The 27986-nt window shown below is 31.7% G+C and overlaps 1 protein-coding gene across 1 annotated transcript; it reads right to left on the bottom strand.

The window, feature by feature from the left end:
* Positions 1 to 575: 575 nt before the first annotated feature.
* LOC140451031 (uncharacterized) lies at positions 576 to 27708 on the bottom strand. Its single transcript, XM_072544745.1, has 4 exons — positions 27280 to 27708; positions 4507 to 4567; positions 1526 to 3030; positions 576 to 581 (listed from the first exon to the last, which is right to left on the bottom strand). The coding sequence occupies exons 1-4, from the start codon at positions 27706 to 27708 to the stop codon at positions 576 to 578; spliced, it is 2001 nt and encodes a 666-aa protein (XP_072400846.1).
* Between the last annotated feature and the right edge of the window lie 278 nt (positions 27709 to 27986).

Raw genomic sequence — 27986 nt, 5'->3', positions numbered from 1 at the left:
AAAACCAAAAATTTAGACATCACTAAATGGGAAACTCCTTTACCAGGTGCTCTGCACTATATACGAAGTTTACTGTTGAATTGAATTGTTATATTATTGAATCACGATAATGATGAAGATGAAAGTCCAAATAACACACTAGAGAATTCTACTACTAAATCAATACCAGATGAGACAAAAAATTTACCTGTTCAATAACCTGATGATAATTATGAACCAAGATTGGAAAATTCAGATTTTCAATCTAGCTATAAATCAGCTGGAACTAAAAATAAACCAAGATAATTGCAATATTTTGTTCAAAAATAGGGACGGGTGAATGTAGTATAATTTAGTGTTCTAAATTTTGTGACAAAATCTTGTCAGTATTTAAATAATTTGTTTGTAATTCTAATATCAAATAAAAGCCTAATAAGCAACAAACATCGGCCAGAAATTCTGAGTTCTTTGTAGCACTTACACCCTAATCTAATAACACAAACTACCAGCGGTCAGTGAGAACTCTTACAGTCTGGCGTTCTACTCACAGAGAACACAAGAACTCTGCTAAGTTGGAAACAGAAAAATTAAATGATTTAGTTCTAGAAGAATGAAGTTTAGATACATATATAATTATATATATATATATATATATATATATATATATATATATATATATATATATATATATATATATATATATACATATACATATATATATACATATATATATATATATATATATACATATATATATATATATATATATATATATATATACATATATATATATATATATACATATATATATATATATATATATATATATATATATATATATATATATATATATATATATATATATATCATCATCTCGAGTGTTTAGGTTATTTGGATATTTTTCTATTTCTATGGCTTCCCTGATTATTCGCTTGGTTTTGTGTTCGATGTTCGCTAGCATTGTTGTCTGTTCTAGATCGATTGTGTGTCCTGTTGTTAGGGCATGTTGTGCAAGGGAAGATGTCTTTTCTTGCTTTGCAATAGCGTTTCGATGTTCTTCTCGTCTTACTTGAATTCTTCGATTAGTCTGTCCGATGTAGGATTTGTCGCAGTCTCCACAGGGAATCTTGTACACTCCTTGGTTTTCTAGTGGGATTTTGGTTTTTGCGGAGTTAAGCATATTAGAAATTTTCTTATCCGTGTTGAATATTGTCTCTATTTTATGTTTTCTTAGGACTCTACTGATTTTTTCCGTAGTGCCCTTCACGTACGGTAAAATCGTCTTAGCAATAGGTTTTTCTTTTTCTTCTGTTGATTTTTTGCTTTTTCCTCCTTGTGATTTTTGGGCTTTTTCAATTGTGTACGTGGTGAAGCCATTTTTTCTTAATGCTGTTTTGACCGTATTCATTTCTTTGTTCCTGTGTTCTTCATCTGTTAATCTTTCTGATCTTATAGTCAGGGTTTTGATGACTGACTGCAGTTGTGCAGGATGGTGGTGTGAGTCAGCGTGTAGATATCTGTCGGTGTGTGTTGGTTTTCTGTATACCGTGTATCCTAAAGTTCCATCTGTTTTCTTGATTATTAAAACATCCAAAAACGGTAGCTGTTGGTCTTTCTCTAGTTCCATAGTAAACTGAATTTTGGGGTGGATGGTGTTAATGTGATTTAGGAATGTATTTAGTTTTTCTTCCCCATGTGTCCAGATAATGAAGGTGTCGTCCACGTATCTCAACCATAGTTTCGGTTTATACTCTGCCGTTGTTATTGCTCGTATTTCTATTTCTTGCATAAACAGATTTGCTATCACCGGTGACAGTGGTGAACCCATGGGTGCTCCCTCGACTTGTTTGTACCTTTGGTCTTTGTATATGAAATATGTGTTGTTGAGGCAGTGTCTCGTTAGGTTTAGTGTATCCGGTGGTATTGGGTATTTTTTTCCTATAATCTCTAACGATTCTTCTACTGGGACGTTAGTAAAAAGTGACACCACGTCAAAACTCACTAGCAAATGTCCCGGGTCAAGAGTCACGTCCTTTATACGCTCGATGAAGTGGCCTGCGTTCTTGACGTAAGAATCCGCTTCCTCTGCGTACGGTTGTAACTGATTGGCTAAGAACTTTGCGAGCGGCTGTGTGGGTGATCCGATTGAACTAACTATTGGTCGTAGTGGCATCCCAACTTTATGAACTTTTGGTAAACCGTAGAGCTTAGGGCACCTAGATGATTTTTCGCGTGGAATCAGCTTGGGCTGATCCTCCTTTTTTATGTTTGAAACTTTGATCTTGGCCTTCGTTGTTTTTTCTAGATACGTTGTTGGATCTGTGGCAATTTTTTCGTATGCTGTGTCGTTTAGAAGATCTGTTAATTTTTTGTCGTAGTCATCTATATTCATTACTACCGTGGCGTTACCTTTGTCCGCTGGAAGGACGATTATTTCTTTGTTTTTCTGCAAATCTCGCAACGCCTCTTTTTCCTCACGTGTTAAATTTCTTTTTGGTGGTTTGGCTGTCCGTAATATCTGCGATACGTCTTGGCGTATGATCTCAGCTGTTTCCGGAGGTATATTGGTAATGGAACTTTCTACTTCGCTGATAATGTTTTCAACAGGGATTCGTGCGGGTGCTACGGCGAAATTAAATCCTTTTGACAGAACACTCGTTGTGGCCTCATTTAATTCGAGATTCGAAAAATTGTAAACCAATTTGTGTGTTTCCGTCGGTGGTGTTTCCTTTTTTCTCGGTCTTTGTTCGGCTGTTAGACTATTGAACTTTTTCAGTTGTTTTATTTTTGTTAAGTCGGCGTTTGTCTCTGCTCGAAAGTTGGATAGTGTTTCCAGTGTATTCCATAGTATTGGATGTAAACTATTACTTAGAACTAGGTGTAGCTCTAGTAATTCTGAATTGACTTTGTCGATATCCCGCCTCGTGTCATGGATAGCTTCCCTAATAAGTGCAAAACTGGCCCTTCTTAAGATGTTTTTAGTTTTATAAGTCTTTTTATGAAACGTAAGCTTCATGCTTTTAGGAATTATGTCCTCGTCGCGGCAGCGTTCTAAAAAAGTGAGATTACACAAAAGTGTGCTTCGTTTGGATCGTAGTATATATATATATATATATATATATATATATATATATATATATATATATATATATATATATATATATATATATATATATATATATATATATATAATCGGATAAGTTTCCGCGGTCAGATAAATGAAAATTACTGAGTTCTCGGGAAGAACCGCGGTCAGATAAATGAAAATTACTGAGTTCTCGGGAAGAACCGCGTTGAGAATTTAAAACTCGACGTTTCGGCACCCATTTTGGAGCCATTATCAAGAGGGATACGGTTCGGTTCGAGTTCGGGGTCTCAATCTGCCTACTCCCCTCACTCGAGACGCACCAGTATCGTGTTCTATATTGCAAGAACTGTCTCTCGGCACTGAGGTCTCAATCTGCCTACTCCCCAGTGTCGAGTGACAACCGGTCTTACCCTGTGTGGCTGCTTTTATACTCGCTGTATGCGCGGGAACGGTATGCGCTGACGTGGTCTGAACTGACGTGGCCTGAGCGGTGTGGGCGGGAGGTCGCTGAAGAAGGGGTCGCCATGTTGCCGGCAATCGTTTCGCGTCATCGCGCGTGTTCAAGCTGTGAGGCCGTTTTTCGATTTCGATAGCTTCACGAATGATTCTCGCTTTTAATGAGCGGATGGGAGCGATGGTTTTTGCTTTTTCGAAATCTATTTTGTGGCCTGTCTGAATATGATGTTGGGCTAGGGCTGAAGTGGTATCGGAATGTTTTACTGATAGAGAATGTTCGTAAATACGGTTATGGATTCGTCGGTTTGTCTGTCCTACGTATGTACGTGGGCAACTGGAACAAGGTATCTCGTAGACACCATGGTTTTCATTGGGGATTTGGTCTTTTACGGATCTAACGAGATTGGACAATTTGGAGTGAGTGGTGAAGATGGTTTTGATATTAAGAGGGATAAGAGTTCTACTGATCTTGTCAGTGACACCTTTAATAAAAGGTAGCAAGATTTTGGGTTGATCCGGCGGCAAGGTTTCTTTTTTGGATGGAATGGGGTTTAGAAGTTTTTGAATGCTTGTATTGATTTGGGTTTTGTGGTAGCCGTTTTGTAGGAGTGTTTGTCTTATTGAATTGATTTCGGATGACCTGTGATTGTTGTCGCTAAGTCTTATGGAACGGGAAATAAGAGTGTTGATGACTGAATTAAGTTGGGCGGGGTGATGATGTGACTGGGCATTGAGATAGCGGTTTGTATGAGTTTTGTGGTTCGAACCGAACCGTATCCCTCTTGATAATGGCTCCAAAATGGGTGCCGAAACGTCGAGTTTTAAATTCTCAACGCGGTTCTTCCCGAGAACTCAGTAATTTTCATATATATATATATATATATATATATATATATATATATATATATATATATATATATATATATATATATATATAACTCAATTTATTAGGGCTGCAGTCAGAAGTTTGGCCGGAATGTTACCGAAACACTCTTTTGACTTTTGTTCTAGCTTTCGGAATTGTTTTAATCCTTTTTCAAAACACTGTAATAAGAGGAATGTGTAAATATTTACAATATATCACAATTCGTCAGTGCAACTTACTAGTCGTTGAGATTATTTATATAAAGCTTTGACACTCAACATTAATAACACACATATAATATATAACATATAAAATAAAAAATACATTTTAAAATTTTGATTATACTTGAAATATACTACTATATATTTGAAAATACCTTGAAACTTCCGTGTTAACGAATAAAACAATAATTGGCGCATCACCTAGTGACTGGGACCGTAACTATATATACATGGCGCAAAATTCAAAAGTTTAGTAATATTGCCTAGGATTGTGAACTCATTTTAAAGTAAAGGAAATAATACAAGCCAAGTGTAGTATAATTTAGTTTTCTTAATGTAGTCAGTATTTAAATAATTGTTTTGTCATTCTTATGTCAAGTTTTATGTGAATAGAAGCCTAATTCTGCAAAAAGACATTTTACTACAATTTTAGTCGCATACATTTACAATTTAGGCCTCTTAACAGCACTCACCCATTTATCAAACATATCCATATAATTTCGTGGACTTGGAAAACGGTAATGCTTGCTATACTCCATTCGCTTAGCTCGGGCATATTTTGACAGATTCATTGTCGAAAACCTACAACACAACAATTCCTACTTCTCAGTATTAATAGCTCAAGTATACTACTATTGCAGACTTCTTTCTTTGATAAAAAAAAAGGGGAATTATTCTAAATAGTGAAAGTGTATACTAAACCCATAACATTTTGGGTAGTATATATTTAAAAGATATATTTTAGTTGTTATAATTTAACATAACTATTTATTATATATGGTGCAAATAAATAAATATTGATTGTCGGTAATTTGTAAAGTTCTATTTTACATACTATTAAGTTTGTTTACTATGAATATTGGCTATAAATACGTGTGCTTGGTTGTATAGTAATTTCCAGCCACTTCGAGTCTGTCAAAAAGTAACTAACTTGGCAAAAAAATAATTACCAAATTCACTAGACAGTTCGGGACAGAGATAGCGAACCGAGTATAGTAGTATCCATGCAATCTAGAACACAAGATCTTCTTTGTTCATTTATTCGTTTTTCCATTGGTATTCCATATGTGTTCAATGCCATAATAAAAAATCGTCTAAAATTGTACCTTTTTGAACTACTTGCATAAAAAATTTTAAATTATAAAAAATAAAACAAATACAAATATGGCGCCGTATTCGTCATAAACTCAACTTTGAATTGACCACAGCACACTCCCTCCGCGCAGGAACGAAACTAGCAGCGCCGCCAAACGAATGGGAGCAAAATCCGAACGTGATTTGACCTTGGCTATCCCTGTTACCAATCTAGGTGTAATTCACGGTTTGTAAACTTACTACGGTTGCCTCTTCCGCCTAACCAATGAACATTAAGTCCGAAACTGTACTCTCGTGACGTAATTCTTCCCCTTCAACCAATCAACACTGCAATCGACCTGGGGTCGTATTTTCGAATTCATTCGAGCATATTTCGCATACGAAATTAGAAGAAATTCGCTCAAAATCCAATTTTGTGTATTTTCGAACACTGCGTGTACGAATTTTTTCGTATACGGCGACTCGAATGGGTCTGAACCATTCGAATATCGATGCTCGTATACGATTAAAGTAATTGTTATTTCAGTTGTCATTGGGCCCGTGAAAGTCAGATAAGATTTCTGCTGATCGTTTTTAATCGTTGTTGTATACAATATTTTTACATTAAACTTTGTTTTCAATAGTTAGTTTAAATAATTTTTCAAAGAAAGAGATATAGTTAATGCCCTTGTAGACGCGGAAATATTAGCGGAACAGAGAGGTAGAGTTTACCATCCCTTTCTTAACCTTCTAGAGAACTATTCTAATGTACAATTTCAAAAATTGTACAGATTAACAAATCCCCTCACAATGAAGTTGATAGGATTAAATGGCTCTTTTTTTGTTCGGCCGACACTGAACTACCATATTTCATGCCCTTTTTTTGCTCCTTTGAGCTAATTTACAAGAAATGAATTGTTTTAGATGACAAAACCGTAAAATATGTTAAGTAAAACTGCCAATTATTCTTCTTTTTTTTTTTATTTGAGTTTTACTTGTTCGAATGTGCAGTGTTGCCGGTGCAAATTCTTCTCGTATACGTATAAAATTTCGAAGGACGTTCAAAAATACACATTCAGATTCGTACACGAAATTTTTCAGTCGAGTTTACCCGTATACGAAAAAATTCGATTGAATTTGAAAATACGACCCCTGCCCTCCACATTCAGTTTCAATCGCGAATGAATGGGTTTTGTAGTCTTGTGTACTCTGGTGACGTAACTCAAGCATCCCCACCCCAGTCGGAAGAGGCAACCGTAGTAAGTCTACAAACCGTGGGTGTAATTTTATCTATAGCATATACAAGGATCTACAGACCGAGCGAGTCTTATAAATTTCATGGCTTCGTGCAATCGTACTTGTGAGTTCGTGAACTAGTCGATTGGATTTATTTGCCAAATAATTTGAAAAAATTAAATATAATCGTTTCTACTCATTCATTTAATAATATAATGTATAATATATTAAAGTTTTTTTTAATAGTGCTAATATTTATAATATTGTTTTTTAATATTAATATAATATTAAGTAATTAAATATTGCACCTTGCTTCAAAAAAGTACGAGATAAATAACTTATTTTTTTATATGAAAATGCAATGCAAAACATATGTTGTGTCCGTACACACTTTGTATATATTTTGGGTGATGTCTTCAGGATTGAAATGAAATAATGAATGTACTTGTAATTTGTAAATTACATTGTATATTTCTGATATGAATAATGCAGTACAATTAATGTAGGTTAACTCCCCACCGCAGAACAATGACAGCATATCATGTCCTTTTATGACAGTTGGTGTGTTCCGTAGGTGTAGGTCGGAACAGCAGTTTGTAATATTATAGAAGATATAACAACATACAATTTGCAGAGCAAATGCTTGATTTTTTTTATAAAATAATACAAAATGGAAAAAGAGTAGCTCTATTAGCTTTAGGTAGTCAGTGGCGGATCTTCGAGGAGGGAAAAAGAGATAATTTCCATGGTCCAAAATGTATTAAAAAAAATTGTTGAAACATGAAAATATAGTCTATCTAATTTACTTACCGTTGCACGTCATTATCATTGACAGAGATCGAAGTTGACATAGTTACCAAAGTATAAAAAAATCCTGAATCCATTTTCAATCAAATAGATCACATAATTATTGCAAAAGTGGATTATACAACAAAACAAATTAATATTTAATGTAAATAAATAGAAACAAAACAAGAGTTAAAAAATAATCTTGTTAAAAACAATTTGAGCCGCTTGTATGCGTCGTATAAAGATGTAAAATGGAATACTTAAACAAAAACATCACTTTTTCATTACTTATTAACATTAGTCAACACCGCAACTGTCAAATAAGTGTTACCAATTTATGCCAAAATATCACCTTCGTTCGATTACAGTTACAGTTTGTTCCGAACAAATGTTCTTCATAAAAACACTTTATAATGCATTTATACAAATTAAATGAAACATATTATTGTGTATTTCTTTAAGTTAACATTAATAGTACTCGGCAAGTGAATGACTTGTACAGTGAATAAAGACAATAGGGTAGAATTTAGAAATTATATTTCTCCGTTAGTTCTTAAGAATTTGTAGAAACCGATTAGCATGTTAATAGTTTTTAGGAAATTTATAATTGTAGGTAAAATTGTTGTTTGTCATCTAAATGGTAGATGGTGGGAAGTATGAGGAACTCTGATTGGAGGACATTGAAAAGGAGGGAGATAGCTATGTAGGAATGAGAGTTTAGCTGGATTTTTGAGGGAAAAAATAGAATCAGTTGTTTTCCAAGGGTACAAGGTGAAGAGTCGTGTTTCTTTGGCGGTTCTCAAGTGATAGTAAGCATTAGAAGTGAATGTTTGTGAGTTTTCGTGGACTAAGTGTATCCTGACGGAAGCTGATCCAGTAAAATATTGTAAGTCATACTTTTCTAATTATATATTCCAAGAGTCACTGTTCAGGCCGGAACGAGAGATTTAGTTTATCGAGAGGAGAAGAGGCTAGCGTCTTTTGAACGATACGTCCATCTGAAGGAGATCATTGAAGACGAGAGGCTCGCAATAATTTGTTGTAAGATTGCGGATTACCTAGGGAACTGCGAAGAATAGATAGTGTAGGCTACCAGGAACAAGGATTTGGACAACTCATCTTCAGAGAGATAGTTTTTATTCTACCATTCGTCAGTTTTTTTCGTTATCAACAAAGTTTTTTTTTATTGCTTCAGAAGAGATAGAAATATTTATCAGAAGATATAGAAAACAATTTTGATTTAAAATTTTCATTTATATAGTATATAACATTAATTTTTAAAGGTTCACGTACGTAGAACAAAATTTTGATAATCCTTATATGAGATATTTTTCGTTTAAGATATTTGAGTGTAAATTTTATTTCAATATATAATTTTGTATCATGTATGTTTATTATTCCGGTATTCCTCAGACCTTACCTACCATATGTAAAGCATAGATATTGAAGCACGAATATAACCCTGAGATAAGAGAATTAAATAGTGTGATAAAATCATAATTGCATCATTTAAATAAGTTTAATTAATTAATTAATTAGCTATAATTAATTGCTTGGCGCACCTCTGACTTATAATATCACATTAACTGGCTTCCAAAACGTGGTGGCTTGAAAATATCGCAGCTTTACGTATGATGGTAGGGAAAGAGATCTGGAATAAGTACAGGTGGTCCAGAGATTAAAAAATAACATTGATGGAATTTGAATTTGAAAGTATTTTGACAATTTTTCCAGTGGATAAAAATTTGATTTATTGATTGATCGTAGTTAGTTGATATTAACTGCTATTAAATTATTTGTTTTTATTTTCTTTACCAATCGTACATTTGATATTGATTTTGAATTATTCGAATTTTACGGATTGCATATTTGATATTTGTCGTGAAAATTTATTAAATTTGGGGAGAAATATTTGTCCTGTTCTGCAACATATAGAGTGTGGTAAAATTTTACATTTGGCGGGGACAAAAACAGTAACAAAAAGAAACAACATGTCGACCACAAGAAGTCAAAGCAAAATGCAAGAAAGGAAGGAGGATAACAGAGAAGAGGAAACGATTGTTGAAGAAAGATCGGATAATGAAGGAAATGCTACAATAATGGAGGAAAGAAAAGAAACAGCGATGTTAGAAAAATTATTAGCAATGATGCAAATACAGACACAAACAATGAATGAAACATCAAAGAAAATGGATACAATGGATAGAAATCAACAAAAAACAAAACAAACAATGAGCAATATAGAGCAGCGTCTGGAAAACTATGAACAGGAAATTAAAGGATGTGTTGAGGGGATAAAGAAAGAACTGATACAACAAATAGAAGAGATTAATGAAATTAAAAATAAAATGGGAGAACAAGAAAAGAAAGTAGAAAATAAGATGAAGGAAATCAAGATTGGCCAGAAAAAGGAATTAGATCAGTTAGAAGAAAAATTTGAAATGGCGCTACAAGAAGACAGGAAAGAAGTAGAAAGGAGATTAAAGCAAAATGAAAAACATATTGCAGAAATTGAACTAAGAGGAGCAAAGAGAAAAGAAGTTATCATCCATGGAACAAGCGAGGCGAAAATACAATTTGGCGGGGATATTAGAAAAACACACCCAGTACCGTTTGTTAAAAATTTGAAAACTAAATTGCAACATGTAAGATATTTTGATTATTGCAAAGAAACAATTAGAAACGATCTGAAAGAAGAAGCAGCATTATAGTATGAAAGCAAAGGTGAGTTTGAAAATTGGACAGATTTCGAAAATAAATTTCTCAATTATTTCTGGGGGAAAAATAAACAGAGGGAAATCAACCAAGAGCTGCAGAATGGAAAATATCACGAGAAAATGGGAATATCTGAAGAAAGATATGCTTTGCAGATATATAACAATTCAAAATATCTAGATTAAAGATATTCTACCGAACAACTGGTAGAAATGATAAGCAGACATTTCGAAGAAACGTTAGAGGATCACGTGATTTTGTGAAACTATCAAGATATTGATAGTTTGTGCCAATTCCTTCAATTAAAAGAAGCGAAAAGAAGGGAAATGAGAAACAGAAGACAACATGGCCAATACAATGGACCGGAAAGAAGGTATCAATCAAATTATGACCAGAGAAATTGACATCTCCGATCAACAAATGAATATAGGCCAAGAGAATACCACAATTACACTAGAAAACAAAATTATGATAATAGGAATGACACACAAAATAGAACATATGAAAATCACAACAGCAACAGAGCTGCACAAAATCCCCCGAATAGGAATACGAACGAACAAAGGGACGGTAGAAATAATCAGAGCTTCCAACGACCAAATAGAAGGGAGATGAATCATGTAGAAGTAGAAAACGAGGAAGAAGAGGTATGCAATGAATCCAGACAGGATTTTCAATAAAGCATCCACTAAACAAAAGTAAAAAACTCTCCGGTATATTTTGTCACCCGAGAGAGTTTATACAGTTGGCGGGAAACGAACGACAAAATTCTAATTCCAATCTAATATTTTTAGATGCCTTTATAAAACATAAAGCGATTAAAATTTTGATTGATTCTGGATCGGAGATATCGTTAATCAATAAAAAACTAGTAAAAGAATTAAATTTGGACAGATTTGTGTATAAGATTCCTAGGGTTGCTTCAGTGGGTGCAAACAATAAAAAATTGACGACAGTAAACGAAGGTTTGGGAGTACGGATCAGAGTGGGAGACCAATTCTATATCATGCAATGTGTGATGATCGAAGATTTAAATCATGATATGATAGCGGGAATTGATGAATTACGTGAAAAACATGTTACCATTAATTTTTCGGAAAATAAACTGGAAATCAGAGCAGAACCAGACAACACAGAAGAAGAGAAGGAAACAGATATAAAAAAAATTTGAAAGGATAAATGAACAGGAAAAACATAAAGAAATCAATATGACTGTAGAGGATAAACCGAAAGTACAAGAAAAAAATCAATCAGAAGAGAAAAAGAGAAGGAAGAAAAAGAAGAAGAGTTCGAAAAGAAAGCAGGAAAACAAGGTGGAGACAAGAGAAAAACAGGAAATAGAAGGTACAGAAGAATTATTGGCAACCGACGATAAAACAGAAAGGAAGCCGGAAGAAAAGGAAGTTATCATAAGAGAAATGAAAGGAGTAGAAACGTGGTGCTCGGAATACCAAATGGAAATTGAAGATAAAGAAAAAACAGAAGAAGAAATAAAGGATGAGGACAGAGAAGAAATGGCAATTATGGACGAGAATCCAGAATTTTGTGAAGAAATACTATGGACAGTGAACACATGTGAACAAAATGAGGATGAAAGAAAAATAAAATGTGGAGAAAACATGGAAAAGGAAATAGAGAAGATTTTAGAAAATTATGGAGATCTTATTAATGAAGAAAGCCGAGTGGATAAAAATTATGAACATTCCTTTAAAGTTAAAAACTTAGAAAATTTTAAATCGAAAACATATCCAATCCTGTATAAATACAGGCAAAGCGTCGGACAGGAAATTGAAAATATGATCAAGGACAAGGTGATTGAAAGATGTGACTCTCCATATATCAACCCGATAGTATGCGTAAAAAAATCGAGTGGTGATTTGCAATTATGTTTAGACGCAAGAAACATTAATTCGCACACAATCGCTCAATACGAAGCGCCTTTGAACATCGAAGCCATATTTGGACGAATCACAGGATCACACATTTTCTCCAAAATCGACTTGAAACACAGTTTTTGGTTAATACCTTTGGCAGAAAAGTGTCGAAATTATACCGCTTTTTCTATCGACGGAGTGGTGTACCGATTTAGGATGGTACCATTTGGACTACAGAGTGCATGCGCTGCTTTGGTTCGCGCATTACACACAATCTTAAATAGGCATGGAGAATTTGTTGTACATTACATAGATGATTTATTAATTTTCTCACCGGATTTAACAAGCCATCTACGACATATTCATACTGTTCTCGAAGAACTTGATCAAGCGGGATTAAAATATTAAATATTCAAACGTGTCAGTTTTTCCAAAAAGAAATACTGTATTTAGGATTCAAATTAGACACAAAAGGGATTAGTCTTGCAGAAGATAGAATATAAGTCATAAATAACTACCCTAGGCCAACCAATTTAAAAACTTTGCGGGGATTTTTAGGAATGGTAAACTATTTTAAAAAGCTGATACCAGACATCAGCACAAAAGAAATACCGTTAATAGCATTACTTAAGAAAAATGTCAGGTGGAAATGGGGGACTGAACAAGAAATGGCTTTTAAAAATTTAAACGGAGCATTTTCCACAGCTGTAAGAGTACACCATCCAAGATATGATCAACCTTTCATTCTCAGGACCGATGCTTCCATAAAAAAATTCGCAGGGGTGTTATCACAGATCCAAGACGACATAGAGGTACCAATCTGTTTTGTCTCCCGTGTAACCAAAACGTATGAGAGAAAATACAGCGTCACTGAATTAGAGTTTGCCAGTGTATTATTTTGTGTAAATAAATTACGTTTTTACCTACTTGGGGCAAAATTCATCATTGAAAACGACCATGCAGCGTTGGTACACATAATGAAAAATAGGCTGGTAAATAATAGAATTCATAGGGGCATTCTTTTACTTCAAGAGTATGATTTTGAATTTAAATATATCAAAGGAACTGACAATATCTTGGCAGATGCGTTGACGAGAGATGAACAATTCCGCAAAGAGGATCACAAAACTCTCCACGTCGGAATGAACATAATGAGAGAAGAAGCAGGCTTATTTTCTTTGGCTCAGATCAGGGAAAATCAGGAAGAATTGGATGAAAGAGAAAAGCAAAGGGCTGAACAACAAGATAACTTATATTTGAAGAGGATCGATGGTAAAGAACTATATGTAATCACGGAGCAGATGGCAAAAGAAGTTTTTTTAAAGTTACACTGTGACAACGGACATATTGGAAGCAGGAAGGTGTGGCTTATGTTCAGGGAGAACTACATTTGTCGACAGGTCTATACAATAGCCAAAGAGGTGACTCGAAATTGTGTGACATGTCAGAAGTATAAAAGTAGGAACTTCAAAAATGAAAACGTCACAAAAAACGTCGTAGCGCGGAAGAAACTGGATACTGTCGCCATTGATATTTTAAGCGATTTGATACCAACAACACAGAGGAATAAACACATACTAGTTATGGTGGATCTTTTCTCAAAATATGTTAAATTGTACGCATGTCCAACCACGAAAGGAATTGAAATACTTTGGAAGATAGAGGATTTTACAGAAACAGTTGTTAAAGACCAGACAACATTTTATTGGACAATGCGACATACTTTATGAACGAACGCTTTAATGGGGAGTTAAGAGAGAGAGGCATCAATACAAAATTTATAAGCATCCGCCATCCACAGAGCAACCCTTCGGAGCGTTTTATACAAGAAGTCACAAAATTTCTACGAATTGCTGCTGAAGAACATCATCGACATTGGGACAGAAAAGTGTTTGAGATCGAGACGTATTTGAACTGTGCACCAAATACGGTTACCAAAGAGACGCCTTTATATATAATGAAAAGGAAGAATGCCTACAAGACCGTGGGAAGACACCGCCCCCAGACAATATAAAGAAGTGATCGAGATGGTGCAAAGAAGATTGAGACGAAGTGGAGAGAAATATCTCCAAAGGCAAGAGAGGAACCGAAGAAGAAGGCCGATCACATTCCAGAAAGGAGATAAAGTCTTAGTGAGGGCACTGAGGGTGTCGAATTTACAAAATGGTATTTGTGCTAAATTGATGCCGGTATTTGAAGGTCCATATAGGGTCAATACGGAAAATGGGGTAAATAGTTATGAATTAGCGCACATAGAGACAGGCAATATACGGGGTATTTTTAACATTCACGACATATATCAGTATCATGAGTAGATTTTAATAACAGTGAAATAATTTGATCCTGGAAAACTTGTCATTAAAAAAAATTAACAAAGAGTTTTCGGCAAATCAAATGGTGGGGAGTTGTTATGCTATGTAAAATTGGGAATAATATTGGTTTGTTTTTTTCTTTTAAATATTTTAAAATACAAAATATAAGTCAAATAATTCACCTAATAAACTATAAAAGATATTTCGAAGAAATGAAAGTCCATTATCTTTGGATTACCTGTAATAAACAAAATTTAAAGATATGCATAAATTATTTTCTTTGTAAAATATATTCGAGTGACGGAGTAAGCGAACAATACGACCGGGTTTTCCAAATGGACTTGTACAGTGAATAAAGACAATAAGGTAGAATTTAGAAATTATATTTCTCCGTTAGTTCTTAAGAATTTGTAGAAACCGATTAGTTTTTAGGAAATTTATAATTGTAGGTAAAATTGTTGTTTGTCATCTAAATGGTAGATGGTGGGAAGTATGAGGAACTCTGATTAGAGGACATTGAAAAGGAGGGAGATAGCTATGCAGGAATGAGAATTTAGCTGGATTTTTGAGGGAGAAAATAGAATCAGTTGTTTTTCAAGGGTGCAAGGCGAAGAGTCGTGTTTCTTTGGCGGTTCCCAAGTGATAGTAAGCATTAGAAGTGAATGTTTGTGAGTTTTCGTGGACTAAGTGTATCCTGACCGAAGCTGATCCAGTAAAATATTGTAAGTCATACTTTTCTATTTATATATTCCAAGAGTCACTATTCAGGCCGGAACGAGAGATTCAGTTTTTTGAGAGGAGAAGAGGCTAGCGTCTTTTGAACGATACGTGCATCTGAAGGAGATCATTGAAGACGAGGGCTCGCAATAATTTGTTGTAAGATTGCGGATTACCTAGGGAACTGCTAAGAATAGATAGTGTAGGCTACCAGGAACAAGGATTTGGACAACTTATCTTCAGAGAGATAGTTTTTTTACCATTCGTCAGTTTTTTTCGTTATCAACAAAGTTTTTTTTATTGCTTTAGAAAAGATAGAAATATTTATCAAGAGATATAGAACAACAATTTTGATTTAAAATTTTCATTTATATAGTATATAACATTAATTTTTAAAGGTTCACGTACGTAGAACAAAATTTTGATAATCCTTATATGAGATATTTTTCGTTTAAGATATTTGAGTGTAAATTTTATTTCAATATATAATTTTGTATCATATATGTTTATTATTCCGGTATCCCTCAGACCTTACCTATCATATGTAAAGCATAGATATTGAAGCACGAATATAACCCTGAGATAAGAGAATTAAATAGTGTGATAAAATCATAATTGCATCATTTAAATAAGTTTAATTAATTAATTAATTAGCTAATTAATTGCTTGAAGCACCTCTGACTTATAATATCACATTAATATATATATATATATATATATATATATATATATATATATATATATATATATATATATATATATTGTTATGATGTGTTTTTTGTTTGAATGATGAGCAATGAGTATTTTTAATAATATAATATATAGGGTTTTTATCGCGGTTCTCAAAGAATTAGTTTGTAAGTACTTTTTTAAATTATCTTTATTATAACTATTATGAAACACACATATATATCTAACCTAGCCAATGTAAATTTAAAATAAACTATCTTTAAATTGATGTTCTTATAAAACTAATTAAATTCTATAGACAATGTTAAATTTAAACAAACTATCTTCAAAATTGAAATTGTTATGACACTAACTAAATTATATTAACAAAATTTTGTACCTTTCTTTCACTGAATGCCTAAATGAACTGTTTTCCACTATATATATTCTAATCACCACTGAATGTCTTCGTACTTCGGTTATCCTTGTTTTTGTGAAATTTCTTTTTCCAATTATCAGCTTCTACCAATTTAAGATATATTTTTCTTCACCAGCATTTATATACCACCAAGCAAACCAGCAAACAGCATTTATATTTATTCTTCTTTTCAATATACCAATATCCAATTATTATAAGTTGATTTATACTAATCTCCAACCATAACATAATTTAATTTCTTCCAATATACCTTTTTTAATTATATTAAACAATTGGACTATTTTTACTTGATTCACTGACTCCAACTAACTTTCATATTTCTTATTAAACTTTTCTGACTGACTTCTTGAAAATTCTGAACAATTTACTACACTAACTAAATGTGTCTACTAACTTTCATAATGAACTGGCCTGACTTCTGACTAAAAACTGCCATCTTGAATCCAAATCACGGGTATTTATATCTTTTTGGATATTCTAGAACCATCTGGTAAGAGATCATGTTCCAATTTGTTCTATTAAATACATGTCTGAATTTTCTGGAACAAACCATTTCGCAAACATGGCCATCTCCGGTGATCCAGAGAATTCCATTCTTTTCTATTAATAATTTTGTTGACATTTAGGCTTTTCAGATCAGAATAAACATTTAAATCATTAAATATATATAAATTAAACATTTTAAACTAACATTATTATTATAACCCCACTTATATTCGTATTATGATTAATTTCTATCTGTCAATTTACTGTATAGTTGGTTGCCTATGCACATGGCTCACTTAAATATATTTACAACATTAAAATACAACTTTTTACACTTATTATATGCTAATTTATTAAAAATGCCCTCACATAAATATATTTTTATTAAATTCTCTAGTATATAACTTCTTAAAATAACCAAATACTTGTTATATCTAAAATTATCTAGTATATAACTTACAAATTATTTTCTATAAACCCCAATTGTCACAATACGCCAAAATAATATTTAAAATAAATAATTTACTTATTATTTTTTTAAATATTAATTTTCTCATACCTTATTAAATTTAATAAATCAATTTTTTTTTTATTTAAAATGTGTTAAATACATCCCTGTTCGCTGTCTATATCAAAGCAGAGAACAACGTAGCACAGTTCGGCTATTCTATGGTCAAACTGTCATGTCAAATGGAGAATGGATTTTATCAGAGAATAAAATATAACCTTAATTAAAAATATAATCTATATTGTGTTCTGTTTATTTATAGACAAAATCTAGGAAGTATTTCCATTCAAAATAACTTTCATCAATATAAATTGGTAAGTTTTTCCACTTTATTATATTAGAAAGACATTTATTTATAGAATCAATTTTGTATCTAACCCCAAATTATGATTTTTAGGGTACAAAATAATTTCCATATGTATCAGACAATAAATATGATGTCAAATTGATTCAAAATAATGAAATCTACCATCTACCATTTAACAAATCAAGTCTATTGAATAAAATGGATATATCAGTAAGTTATTAGTGTTAAGTTTATAACCCAGATATATCACTACTTTTTGAAAAAATGTACATTTTTCTTGATTTATTTTTAGTCCAACTTTGTCTAATCTATTTATTATAATTTTTAGGTGTTTCTCATGATCTTCAGCCGTTTTAGAAAAAATTAATATATCATCAATGTAGTGAATTACAAAATGTTCATATTGATCCAAAATATCATGAAGACATCTACATAGGTCACTGCAAGATGATTGAAGTCCAAATGGTACTACTTTGAATTGATATACTACTCCATCTATCTGAAATCCTGTATACTGTCTACTTTTTCTTTCTAGAGGTATTAACCAAAAGCTATGCTGTAAATCAATTTTAGTGAAAAATGACATTCCTGTAATTCTTCCTAGTATTCCATCTATACTCATTGGTGCTTCAAATTGCTTTTCAGTGATCTTGTTAATATTCCTTGCATCCAAACATAACCTGATTTCACCTGATCTTTTACGCACTACTACTATAGGGTTGATAAAACGTGTATCTGCCTTCTCAATGATTCCATCTTCTAACATATTATTAATTGTTTTGTTTACTTCTTCTCTGTATTTATATGGTATTGGGTATGATTTTGTTTTAAAATCTTTTTCTTCTTTAACTTTTATACTATGGATATAATTTTGTGCAATTCTATTTTCTTTATTGACAAGTCCCTTGTGTTGCTGCAATATGGAAATGACTATTGATTTATATTCTTCAGGGCAATTTAAAACTTTTATCATATCTTCTTCTTTACAAATAAAATTATTCTTCATTATGTACTCATTATTCCTTGCTTCCAATTTTACGCACTCCGCCTCGTAGGCATCCATCTGCTTAAAATTTCCATTCCTTAAATATTCACTACAATAATTATTCTTTACATTCTTTTGGGACATTTCCCTATCATCAAAATACATTTCTTCTTCATAAACATCATTATTTTCTTTTAATAATATCCTATCAACTCTTATTCCTTCTTCTACCTCATCTTTCTGCATAAATTTAATTATTTGCCCTTCCAAAGTTACCATTTTTTCTTCAAAATCTATCTTTACTTTCTTCTTTTCCAATTCATCATTTCCCATTAATATATCAACACATAAATCCTTGACAATAAATCCTTGCATATTAATTTCTTTATTAAGAATATTAATTTTAAAATTGGCTAGTTTATCAATTTCACCCAACTTCTTATTATTTGCACCAATAATTTTAATTTTTGGAATCTTTATTATATCTGATAGTTTTAATGTATTAAAAATAAAATTCTCCGAGACTAATGTACTTTCTGAACCAGTATCTATCATAATTTTAATCATTTTATTTTTGGCCAAAGCATTTATATAAATTAAATTAATAGATTCAATAATTTTCTCTTCATCTAAAGAAATAAATTCAGAAGGTTTTTCATAATAGCAATGGCCTAACTTGTAATTCAGAAAGTTTACTGCACAAAATTTTGATTATTAGAATTGTCAGATTGTATCTGACCACTTGGATCTGATGTCCTATGTCTTTCCCTACTATGACTTCTACTCACATTTTCTTGCCTTGTACTATTTCGTTCCCTGTCTTCGCAGCTTCTATTCCTTCGAACACAATTTACCTGTCTGTTATAGTTAGGTCGCTCTGTATTTCTTCTATTGTTAAAATCTTGTCTATTATTATGAGTACTGTTATTAAAATGTTGTCTATTATAATTAGTATTATTATTAAAATTTTGTCTATTATAACTAGTATTATTATTAAAGTTCTGTCTATTTGGATTACTGTTAGTATTATTAAAATTTTGTAAACTATCACCATACCTAGTATTATTGTTATATGATTGTCTATATTGTTGATTATCATTTTTATTATATTGAAAGTTATTGTTGTTTTTTCTGTTGTTATTATTACTTGTCATATTGCCTCTTTGTATTCTTTGAATAAAATTAATAAAACTATCTATTGTTTGAATATTTTGTACAGTTACGGTTTGCACATCAGCATCAAAATGTCTAGATACATTTAAGACTGTTTCATCCTCTCTAAGTGGTGGTTCTAAATATTTTGCAACTGTTATCAATTTCAATGCATAATCTACCATATTTGATTTTAAATTTTGATTATACTTTCCAAAATATAGAATTTCTCTAAACTTGGCTTGCTCTAATTCACCCCAATAATAATTTAAAAATTTATTTTCAAATGTTTGAAAATTATCTAAATCATTCTCAATACTAGCAAACCAAGTTGCTGCATTGTCATTTAATGTCATTCTAATATAATCTTTAATATCATTAATATTATTCACCAATCTTAATTTATGTTTTAAACTATTTATGTATACTCTAGGATGCAAATTTTTTATATTACCAGAGAATTTAATCCCAGTCTCATTTGTTAAATTTAAGTAAGGTCTCCCTATGTCTCTCATTTGTGAAATATCATCTATTCTCTGTTCCACATTTCTTATTTGATTACTATTTATTTGGATATTTTGTTGTATATCGTCTAATTTTTCTTCTGTGTTTCTCCTGTCTTCGTTAATTTTTACTTCTAAGTTACATTTCTGTAACTCTATTTTCTGTTCTATATCTATCTTATTATCTTGAATAATCCTCTTTACTTCTGTCCTCTCATTTTCTATCCTTTTCTTGTAGTCATTCCGTATAATTTTTATTTCATTTGCTACTTTTTTCTCTGCAGCTTCAAGTTTTTTATCCATTTGTTTTTCTATTTGCTTTACAATTTTATTATTATTATCTTCTATTTTCTTTTCTAATTTTCTATAATTCTCTTCCATTTTTTTCGTGTTCTCTTCCATTTTTTTCGTATTCTCTTCCATTTTCTTCGTATTCTCTTCCATTTTCTGTTCCATTTTTTTCATGTCTTCTTTGACTTCTTTTGAATTCTCTTCTATTGTCTTGTTCATCTGCATCATTAATGACATCAAAGCTGCCATATTGACATTTTCCTCTCTTTCTGGATTCATTTCTGCAGTATCTTGTGGAACTTGAACTAAACTCTCCTCTTGTATAGGTTGTGTTTCTACTTCCACATCTTCTTCATTCTTTTTGCTTCTTGTACCTTTCTTTCCTTGAGACATTTTGAGACTTTACTTGTTCAAATATAATTAAAATTAAAATCTATACTTTTTCTTTCTACTGATAATTAATTTAATTATATGAGAGCACTTATCTTCCCAAACTAATTCTTTTAAATAGAGAGCCCCACGTTGGGCGCCAAATTGTTATGATGTGTTTTTTGTTTGAATGATGAGCAATGAGTATTTTTAATAATATAATATATAGGGTTTTTATCGCGGTTCTCAAAGAATTAGTTTGTAAGTACTTTTTTAAATTATCTTTATTATAACTATTATGAAACACACATATATATCTAACCTAGCCAATGTAAATTTAAAATAAACTATCTTTAAATTGATGTTCTTATAAAACTAATTAAATTCTATAGACAATGTTAAATTTAAACAAACTATCTTCAAAATTGAAATTGTTATGACACTAACTAAATTATATTAACAAAATTTTGTACCTTTCTTTCACTGAATGCCTAAATGAACTGTTTTCCACTATATATATTCTAATCACCACTGAATGTCTTCGTACTTCGGTTATCCTTGTTTTTGTGAAATTTCTTTTTCCAATTATCAGCTTCTACCAATTTAAGATATATTTTTCTTCACCAGCATTTATATACCACCAAGCAAACCAGCAAACAGCATTTATATTTATTCTTCTTTTCAATATACCAATATCCAATTATTATAAGTTGATTTATACTAATCTCCAACCATAACATAATTTAATTTCTTCCAATATACCTTTTTTAATTATATTAAACAATTGGACTATTTGTACTTGATTCACTGACTCCAACTAACTTTCATATTTCTTACTAAACTTTTCTGACTGACTTCTTGAAAATTCTGAACAATTTACTACACTAACTAAATGTGTCTACTAACTTTCATAATGAACTGGCCTGACTTCTGACTAAAAACTGCCATCTTGAATCCAAATCACGAGTATTTATATCTTTTTGGATATTCTAGAACCATCTGGTAAGAGATCATGTTCCAATTTGTTCTATTAAATACATGTCTGAATTTTCTGGTACAAACCATTTCCCAAACATGGCCATCTCCGGTGATCCAGAGAATTCCATTCTTTTCTATTAATAATTTTGTTGACATTTAGGCTTTTCAGATCAGAATAAACATTTAAATCATTAAATATATATAAATTAAACATTTTAAACTAACATTATTATTATAACCCCACTTATATTCGTATTATGATTAATTTCTATCTGTCAATTTACTGTATAGTTGGTTGCCTATGCACATGGCTCACTTAAATATATTTACAACATTAAAATACAACTTTTTACACTTATTATATGCTAATTTATTAAAAATGCCCTCACATAAATATATTTTTATTAAATTCTCTAGTATATAACTTCTTAAAATAACCAAATACTTGTTATATCTAAAATTATCTAGTATATAACTTACAAATTATTTTCTATAAACCCCAATTGTCACAATATATATATATATATATATATATATATATATATATATATATATATATATATCCAGTGATGAGAGTCTTACCACCCGGCTTTTTGACGTAAGAGATAGAAAACACAGTTACCTAGTAAAATAAAAAGAGATGAAACTCGTAGAGGTGAGAAATAATCGATAGAAACCTATAATTTACATTACATTACATTACCACTATCGATAGTCTCACACCTTTAGACGTTAGCTTCGAGCTAAATCACCTCGGTCATAATTATTATGTGTAACGTAGTAATGTGTGACGTATTTCCATTTTTTAATTTCGCATAAAGTAAAAACTGATTGACCACAATAAAGCAAAAATGTGAATAAAATAATTTAATTAATAGTGATTATTTCATCTAAAGTTTTAAATTATTAACCAAGAATAATTTCTACTATGATTTGAACAGCAGCAGAACAATAACCCAAACTGTCACTAAATGAATATAAAAGTCTGATGGATCAGAGATCAAGGCACGATGTTCTCATCCTTTTTTAAAAATTAAAATTTGAAATTATGCAGATATTATATCGTTTTGCTTTAAATCACTAAACATTTATTTCAGTCTTTATTAGACGTGTTTATAGTAAAACATGAAAATCTTATTGAAAAAACAATGTCGTACTTTCGAAAATAAAGTAAAAATTCTTCAAACATAAAAGAACGTTCTAAATAAATGTACTTACAAAAAATGTTTAAATAGGTAGAAATTCTATAAAAATATTCTAAATAAACGTATTTTATTCTAATGAAATGTATTTACAAAAAATGTTCGAATAAGCCTCCATTAGCAGCAGAACAATAACCCAATCTATTATAAAAGTTTTGTCTAACATTTGTTAATGTTTCTGGACTAATACCTCTCATTGAATCAGAGATCTTTTCTCTTCATTCTTGGAGAGAATTAGGCCTATCGTCTTCAATTCCATACAGTTTGGATTTGATATATCTTTCTTTTTTTCTTTCTTTCTTTCTTTCTCCCCTTCCTTTTACCCTAACAGAGTGTCGGATTTGGGCTAGCTATTTTAATTTCCATTTACCCACCTCTTCCATTCTTTTCTGTTTCCTGCCATTATTTTCAATTCCTCGAGTGATTTTTGTTTAAGTTTTCCCGCCTCTACTACTTGTTGTATTCATTTTTTTCTTGGTCTGCCTCTTTTTCTTTTTCCGATATTTTTTGCTTCATAAATTTTTCTTGTTGTTCTATTGGATTGCATCCTCATCAGATGCCCATACCAGTTCATTTGTCTCTTTGCTATTTTGTTCATTATCGGTTCCTAGTTGGCCATTCTCCTAATAGTCTCGTTGCTTAATCTATCCCATTTTGTCTTTCCAACTATCCTTCTTAGATGTCTCATCTCCATTGCGTTTATCCTGCTCTTATCTTTTTTCAGAATTGTCCAGTTTTCACTTGCATAGAGCACAGTCGGTATCACTATTGTGTTATATATTTTTATTCTTGTTTCTCGTGCAAGTTCTCTTTTTCCCATTATTGGGGCTAACGCATAATATAACTTGTTTGATTTCTTTGCTCTATTTGTTATTTCCCAGTGTATTTTTCCATCATTAGTTATTATACTTCCCAGGTATTCGTAAGTTGTTACTATTTCCAATTCTAAGTTTTTACATTTTATCTTTATTTGATTATCTTCCTTATCTCCTTTGCCGCTGATTATCATTATCTTGCTTTTTTCCTCGTTGATCTCCATTTTAAGTTTTTCTATTTGTTCTACCCATATATCCATTAGTTTCTGCATTTTATTCTCGGAATCTGCTATTAGTACTATGTCGTCTGCACACATTAAGGACTCTATTGTTACCGGTTGTAATCTGCGGTAGGCTATTATTGTCTGTAGTTGATTAGTTCTGACTCTAGTGTTTCTTACCAATTCGTTCATTACTATTATGAATAGCAAAGGGCTGAGACTATCTCCTTGTTTAATACCTCTCTTCCAATTAAATGCTTCCGATCTTTCCCCTGGTATTTGTACCCTTCCTTTTACCTCTTTGTAAGTACTGTCTATAATTTTTATCAATGCATTAGGTACGTTAATTTTCCTCAAGCATTTCCCTATAATATGTCTTTCTATCGTGTCAAATGCTGCTCTTAGGTCTATGAATGCTAATTCTAGTTTTTTCCCCGTATCTATGCTTCTTTCTATTAGGTTTCTAATGATATATATGTTGTCATTTGTCTGTCTTCCCGGTCTAAATGCCGTTTGTTCTTCTCCCAATACCATTTCTACTTCTTGTCTCAGTCTCTTCTCTATTATTTTCGTATATATTTTAAAGCATACCGATGACAGACATATTGCTCTATAGTTGTCGCAGTTTACATGTTCTCCTTTTTTGTATATTGGCACGATGATATTGTTCTGCCAGTCTTTAGGGATTGTTTGTTTTTCCCACGCCTCTTTATATATTTTCCATAGCCAGTTTATTCCTTCTTCTCCCATGTATTTTACCATTTCCGGTTCAATTTCATCATCTTCACCTGCCTTGCCTATTTTTATATTTGATAATCCTTCTATTACTTCTTTTCTACTTATTTGCTCTGGCTCTGTGTTTTCTTCGCCTTCATTGATTATATTGTCTTCCTTTATCACTTCGGTATCAAATTTTTTCTCATAATATTCTTTCCATACCCTAGCTATTTGTTCTGGACTTATTTGTATTTGGTTTGAAGTATCTCTTACTGCGTTTATTTCCTTTCGTTTTCCCTGCCTTATGTGTCGTATTGTCGTCCAAAAGTTTCTATTATTTGTTATATATTCTTCCTGAAGTTCTTCTCCAAATTCTTTCCATGTTTTTGTTTTTGCTTGTGTGACTGTCTTTTTTGCCAATCGTCTCTGCCTATAGTATTTTTCTTTATTTTCTTCTAATCCCGTTTCGAGGTATTTTTTCCATGCCATTTTCTTCTTTTTTATTTCTGTCTTCACTTCTTTATTCCACCACCTTGTCCTTTTTAACTGTTTATTATATTTTTTGATTCCACACACTTCAGTTGCTGTTGTCTTTAATACTTCACTGTATGTATTCCATCTTACTTCCATTGTCCATGTTTCTTTTTGGCGCTCTATTTGTCTCAGTCTTTTGTTAGTTTCCTCCGTGTAAAATTCTCGCACACTTTTTATCTTTAGTTTGTTTACATTTACTTTCTTGTACTCTTTTCTTTCCACTTCCTCCATTTTTTCATCCTCCAGTTTTGCAGTGGCCATCGTGTGTTGTGTAGACAGTTCGGGTTCCTTTTCCGTTATGATGTTTTTTATATTTTGTTCTAGGTTTCTCGTATAGACTATATAGTCGATTAAGCTTTTCGCATTTCTCTCTTCAGCCACAAATGTATATTTGTCGTTAATGGTTTGTTCACTGAATGTGTTTCCTATTATCAGGTCATTGGTTTGGCAGAATTCCAGCATGGACTATACTAACACTATAATTCTCCACCGTGAGAACAATAAATCTAAAAGAGAGTTCATTGAAATGTCTTTCCATTCCAGCATTTTAATTCCATTTCTATTTAATGTTTCTTCCCCATATTGTCCAATGCATCCTAATCCCCTGTTAATATCCTTACCTACTCTTGAATTCCAATCGCCTAAGATTACTATTTTTTCTCTTGTCTCTCTTAATTTGTCTAATGCGTTTTGGAGTTCGTTGTAGAATTCTATCATTATCTCTTCTTCATTACCTTCTGTTGGTCCGTATATTTTTATTATTCCTATCTTGTCTTTTAGTTCTATTTGGGCTGTGATTATTCTAGATGATACTGCTTCGTAGTTTGTTATTCTTGATTCTATTCTTTTATTAACTATTATACCGACTCCTTCTTTTGCTCTGTGACCCTGTGGTACTCCGGAATAATATAGACTATATTTCTCATTGATATTGATGTGTACTTTCCATATCTTTTTTGTCTCGCTTATTCCCATTATTTGTACGTTCATTTTTTCCATTTCTTCCGTAGCTTCTATTTCCTTGCCGGTCAGAGATATCACATTCCATGTCGCTATTCCTATATGATTTGTCTTGTTAAGATGTTTTTCCTTATTACTGTATTCTTCTTCTCCATTGTTGGTGTTAACGTTGATTTCATGCTCTCTGGTTTTTGTATTAGCATTATATCCGTTATTTATTTTATTACCGTTTTTATTTCTAATGCTAATATTTAATTTTTCCCTACCTACATTACTAATGCTATGCCCATTTTTGATATTCTCCTAACTATAATATTATCACTACTGTTAGTAAGCCTAATACCCATATTCCTATCACAAGTCATATTTCTAATGGCATACTTATCATTTACATTTCTAATCCTATTCCTATTACTACTTAAAACTAAACATTTATCATCATTGTCCGGTTTATTTTGTAATTCTTCTTTCTCTATTCGTTGCTTGACCTCTGCTTGGTTCTTTTTATGTTGCTCTGGTAGTTTTTTGAACTCTCTATTTCCACTACTTTTTCTTCTTTATAGCACCATCTCCATTCCTTGCCATCTACTGTGATTTTATTGTATCCTATTTTGACCATTTTTCCATTTTCCCTCATTTCTCTTGCTTTATCTCTTAAAGCTTTCATTTTCTCTCTCTCTCCTTTTGTGAGATCCTCTGTAATCCATATTTTTTTGGTCTTCACATTCTTAAGTTTGTATTTGTTTCTTAAGATTGTTGTTTTTTCTTCTTGGCTTTCTAGTTCAATTAAGCATGTTTTTGTGCCTATTTTTTGTACTCTTTTAATATTAGTTTTGACTTCAAGATGATTTTCTAACATAGTAGTCGTTCCTTCTTTCAACGTTTTTGGGTCTTCAGAGTCTATTGCTCCACTAATGATTATATTCTTCTTTCTTTTTTCTTTGTCTAATCTTTCCAATAAGTGTTTTAGATGATTTAATTCTTCCGTTATCTTTTTGTTATCGGTTTTGGTTAGTTCGTTTTCTCTTTTCAGTTCTTCTTTCTCTTTTGTCCATTCTTCCTTCACCCTTTCTATTTCCAACTTTATGATTTTTATTTCTTCATTATTTAGTTTTATCTTTTCTTTAACTTCATTTATATACCTTCTGATCTCCTTATTTTTTTCCTTCATTTCTGTTTTCAGCTCTTTTATCTCCGTTTTAATCTCCTTATTTATTTCTTCTAGTAGTTTCTTTAGTTCTTCCATTTCGCGATTTTTTATGTTATCCTTTGGAGGTGTTCTTAACGTAGCTTAGCTTCTTTTGAAGGCTTCCTCCTCATCGGATGAGTTATCGTGTTCTGGTTTATTTCTTTTGCTGTTCATTCGATTTTGTTACCTTCTATATTAATATATATTTTCTATATTAATATACACCAATATAGTATTTTCCTATATTAATTAAACTTTTTTATTACAATAACAATTAATATTTATTATTTTAATTTAATTTAAATAAATAAGATATTATAATAATACATGAACAA

Source organism: Diabrotica undecimpunctata, chromosome 9, assembly GCF_040954645.1.
Source record: "Diabrotica undecimpunctata isolate CICGRU chromosome 9, icDiaUnde3, whole genome shotgun sequence".
NCBI lineage: Eukaryota > Metazoa > Arthropoda > Insecta > Coleoptera > Chrysomelidae > Diabrotica > Diabrotica undecimpunctata.
Note: the sequence above shows the minus strand (reverse complement) of the source record. Positions and strands in the feature narration are given on the sequence as shown.

Bases quoted from the DNA above. Each gene is read 5' to 3' on its own strand.
- LOC140451031 (XM_072544745.1), bottom strand. From the start codon at position 27,708: ATGGAAGAACTAAAGAAACTACTAGAAGAAATAAATAAGGAGATTAAA. The intron at 4,568-27,279 runs GTACAAAAAATA...CTCTTATTACAG, and splicing joins TCAAAACTAATATTAAAAGA to TGTTTTGAAAAAGGATTAAA. The intron at 3,031-4,506 runs GTAACATTCCGG...TCACTTTTTTAG, and splicing joins AAAGTCAAAAGAGTGTTTCG to AACGCTGCCGCGACGAGGAC.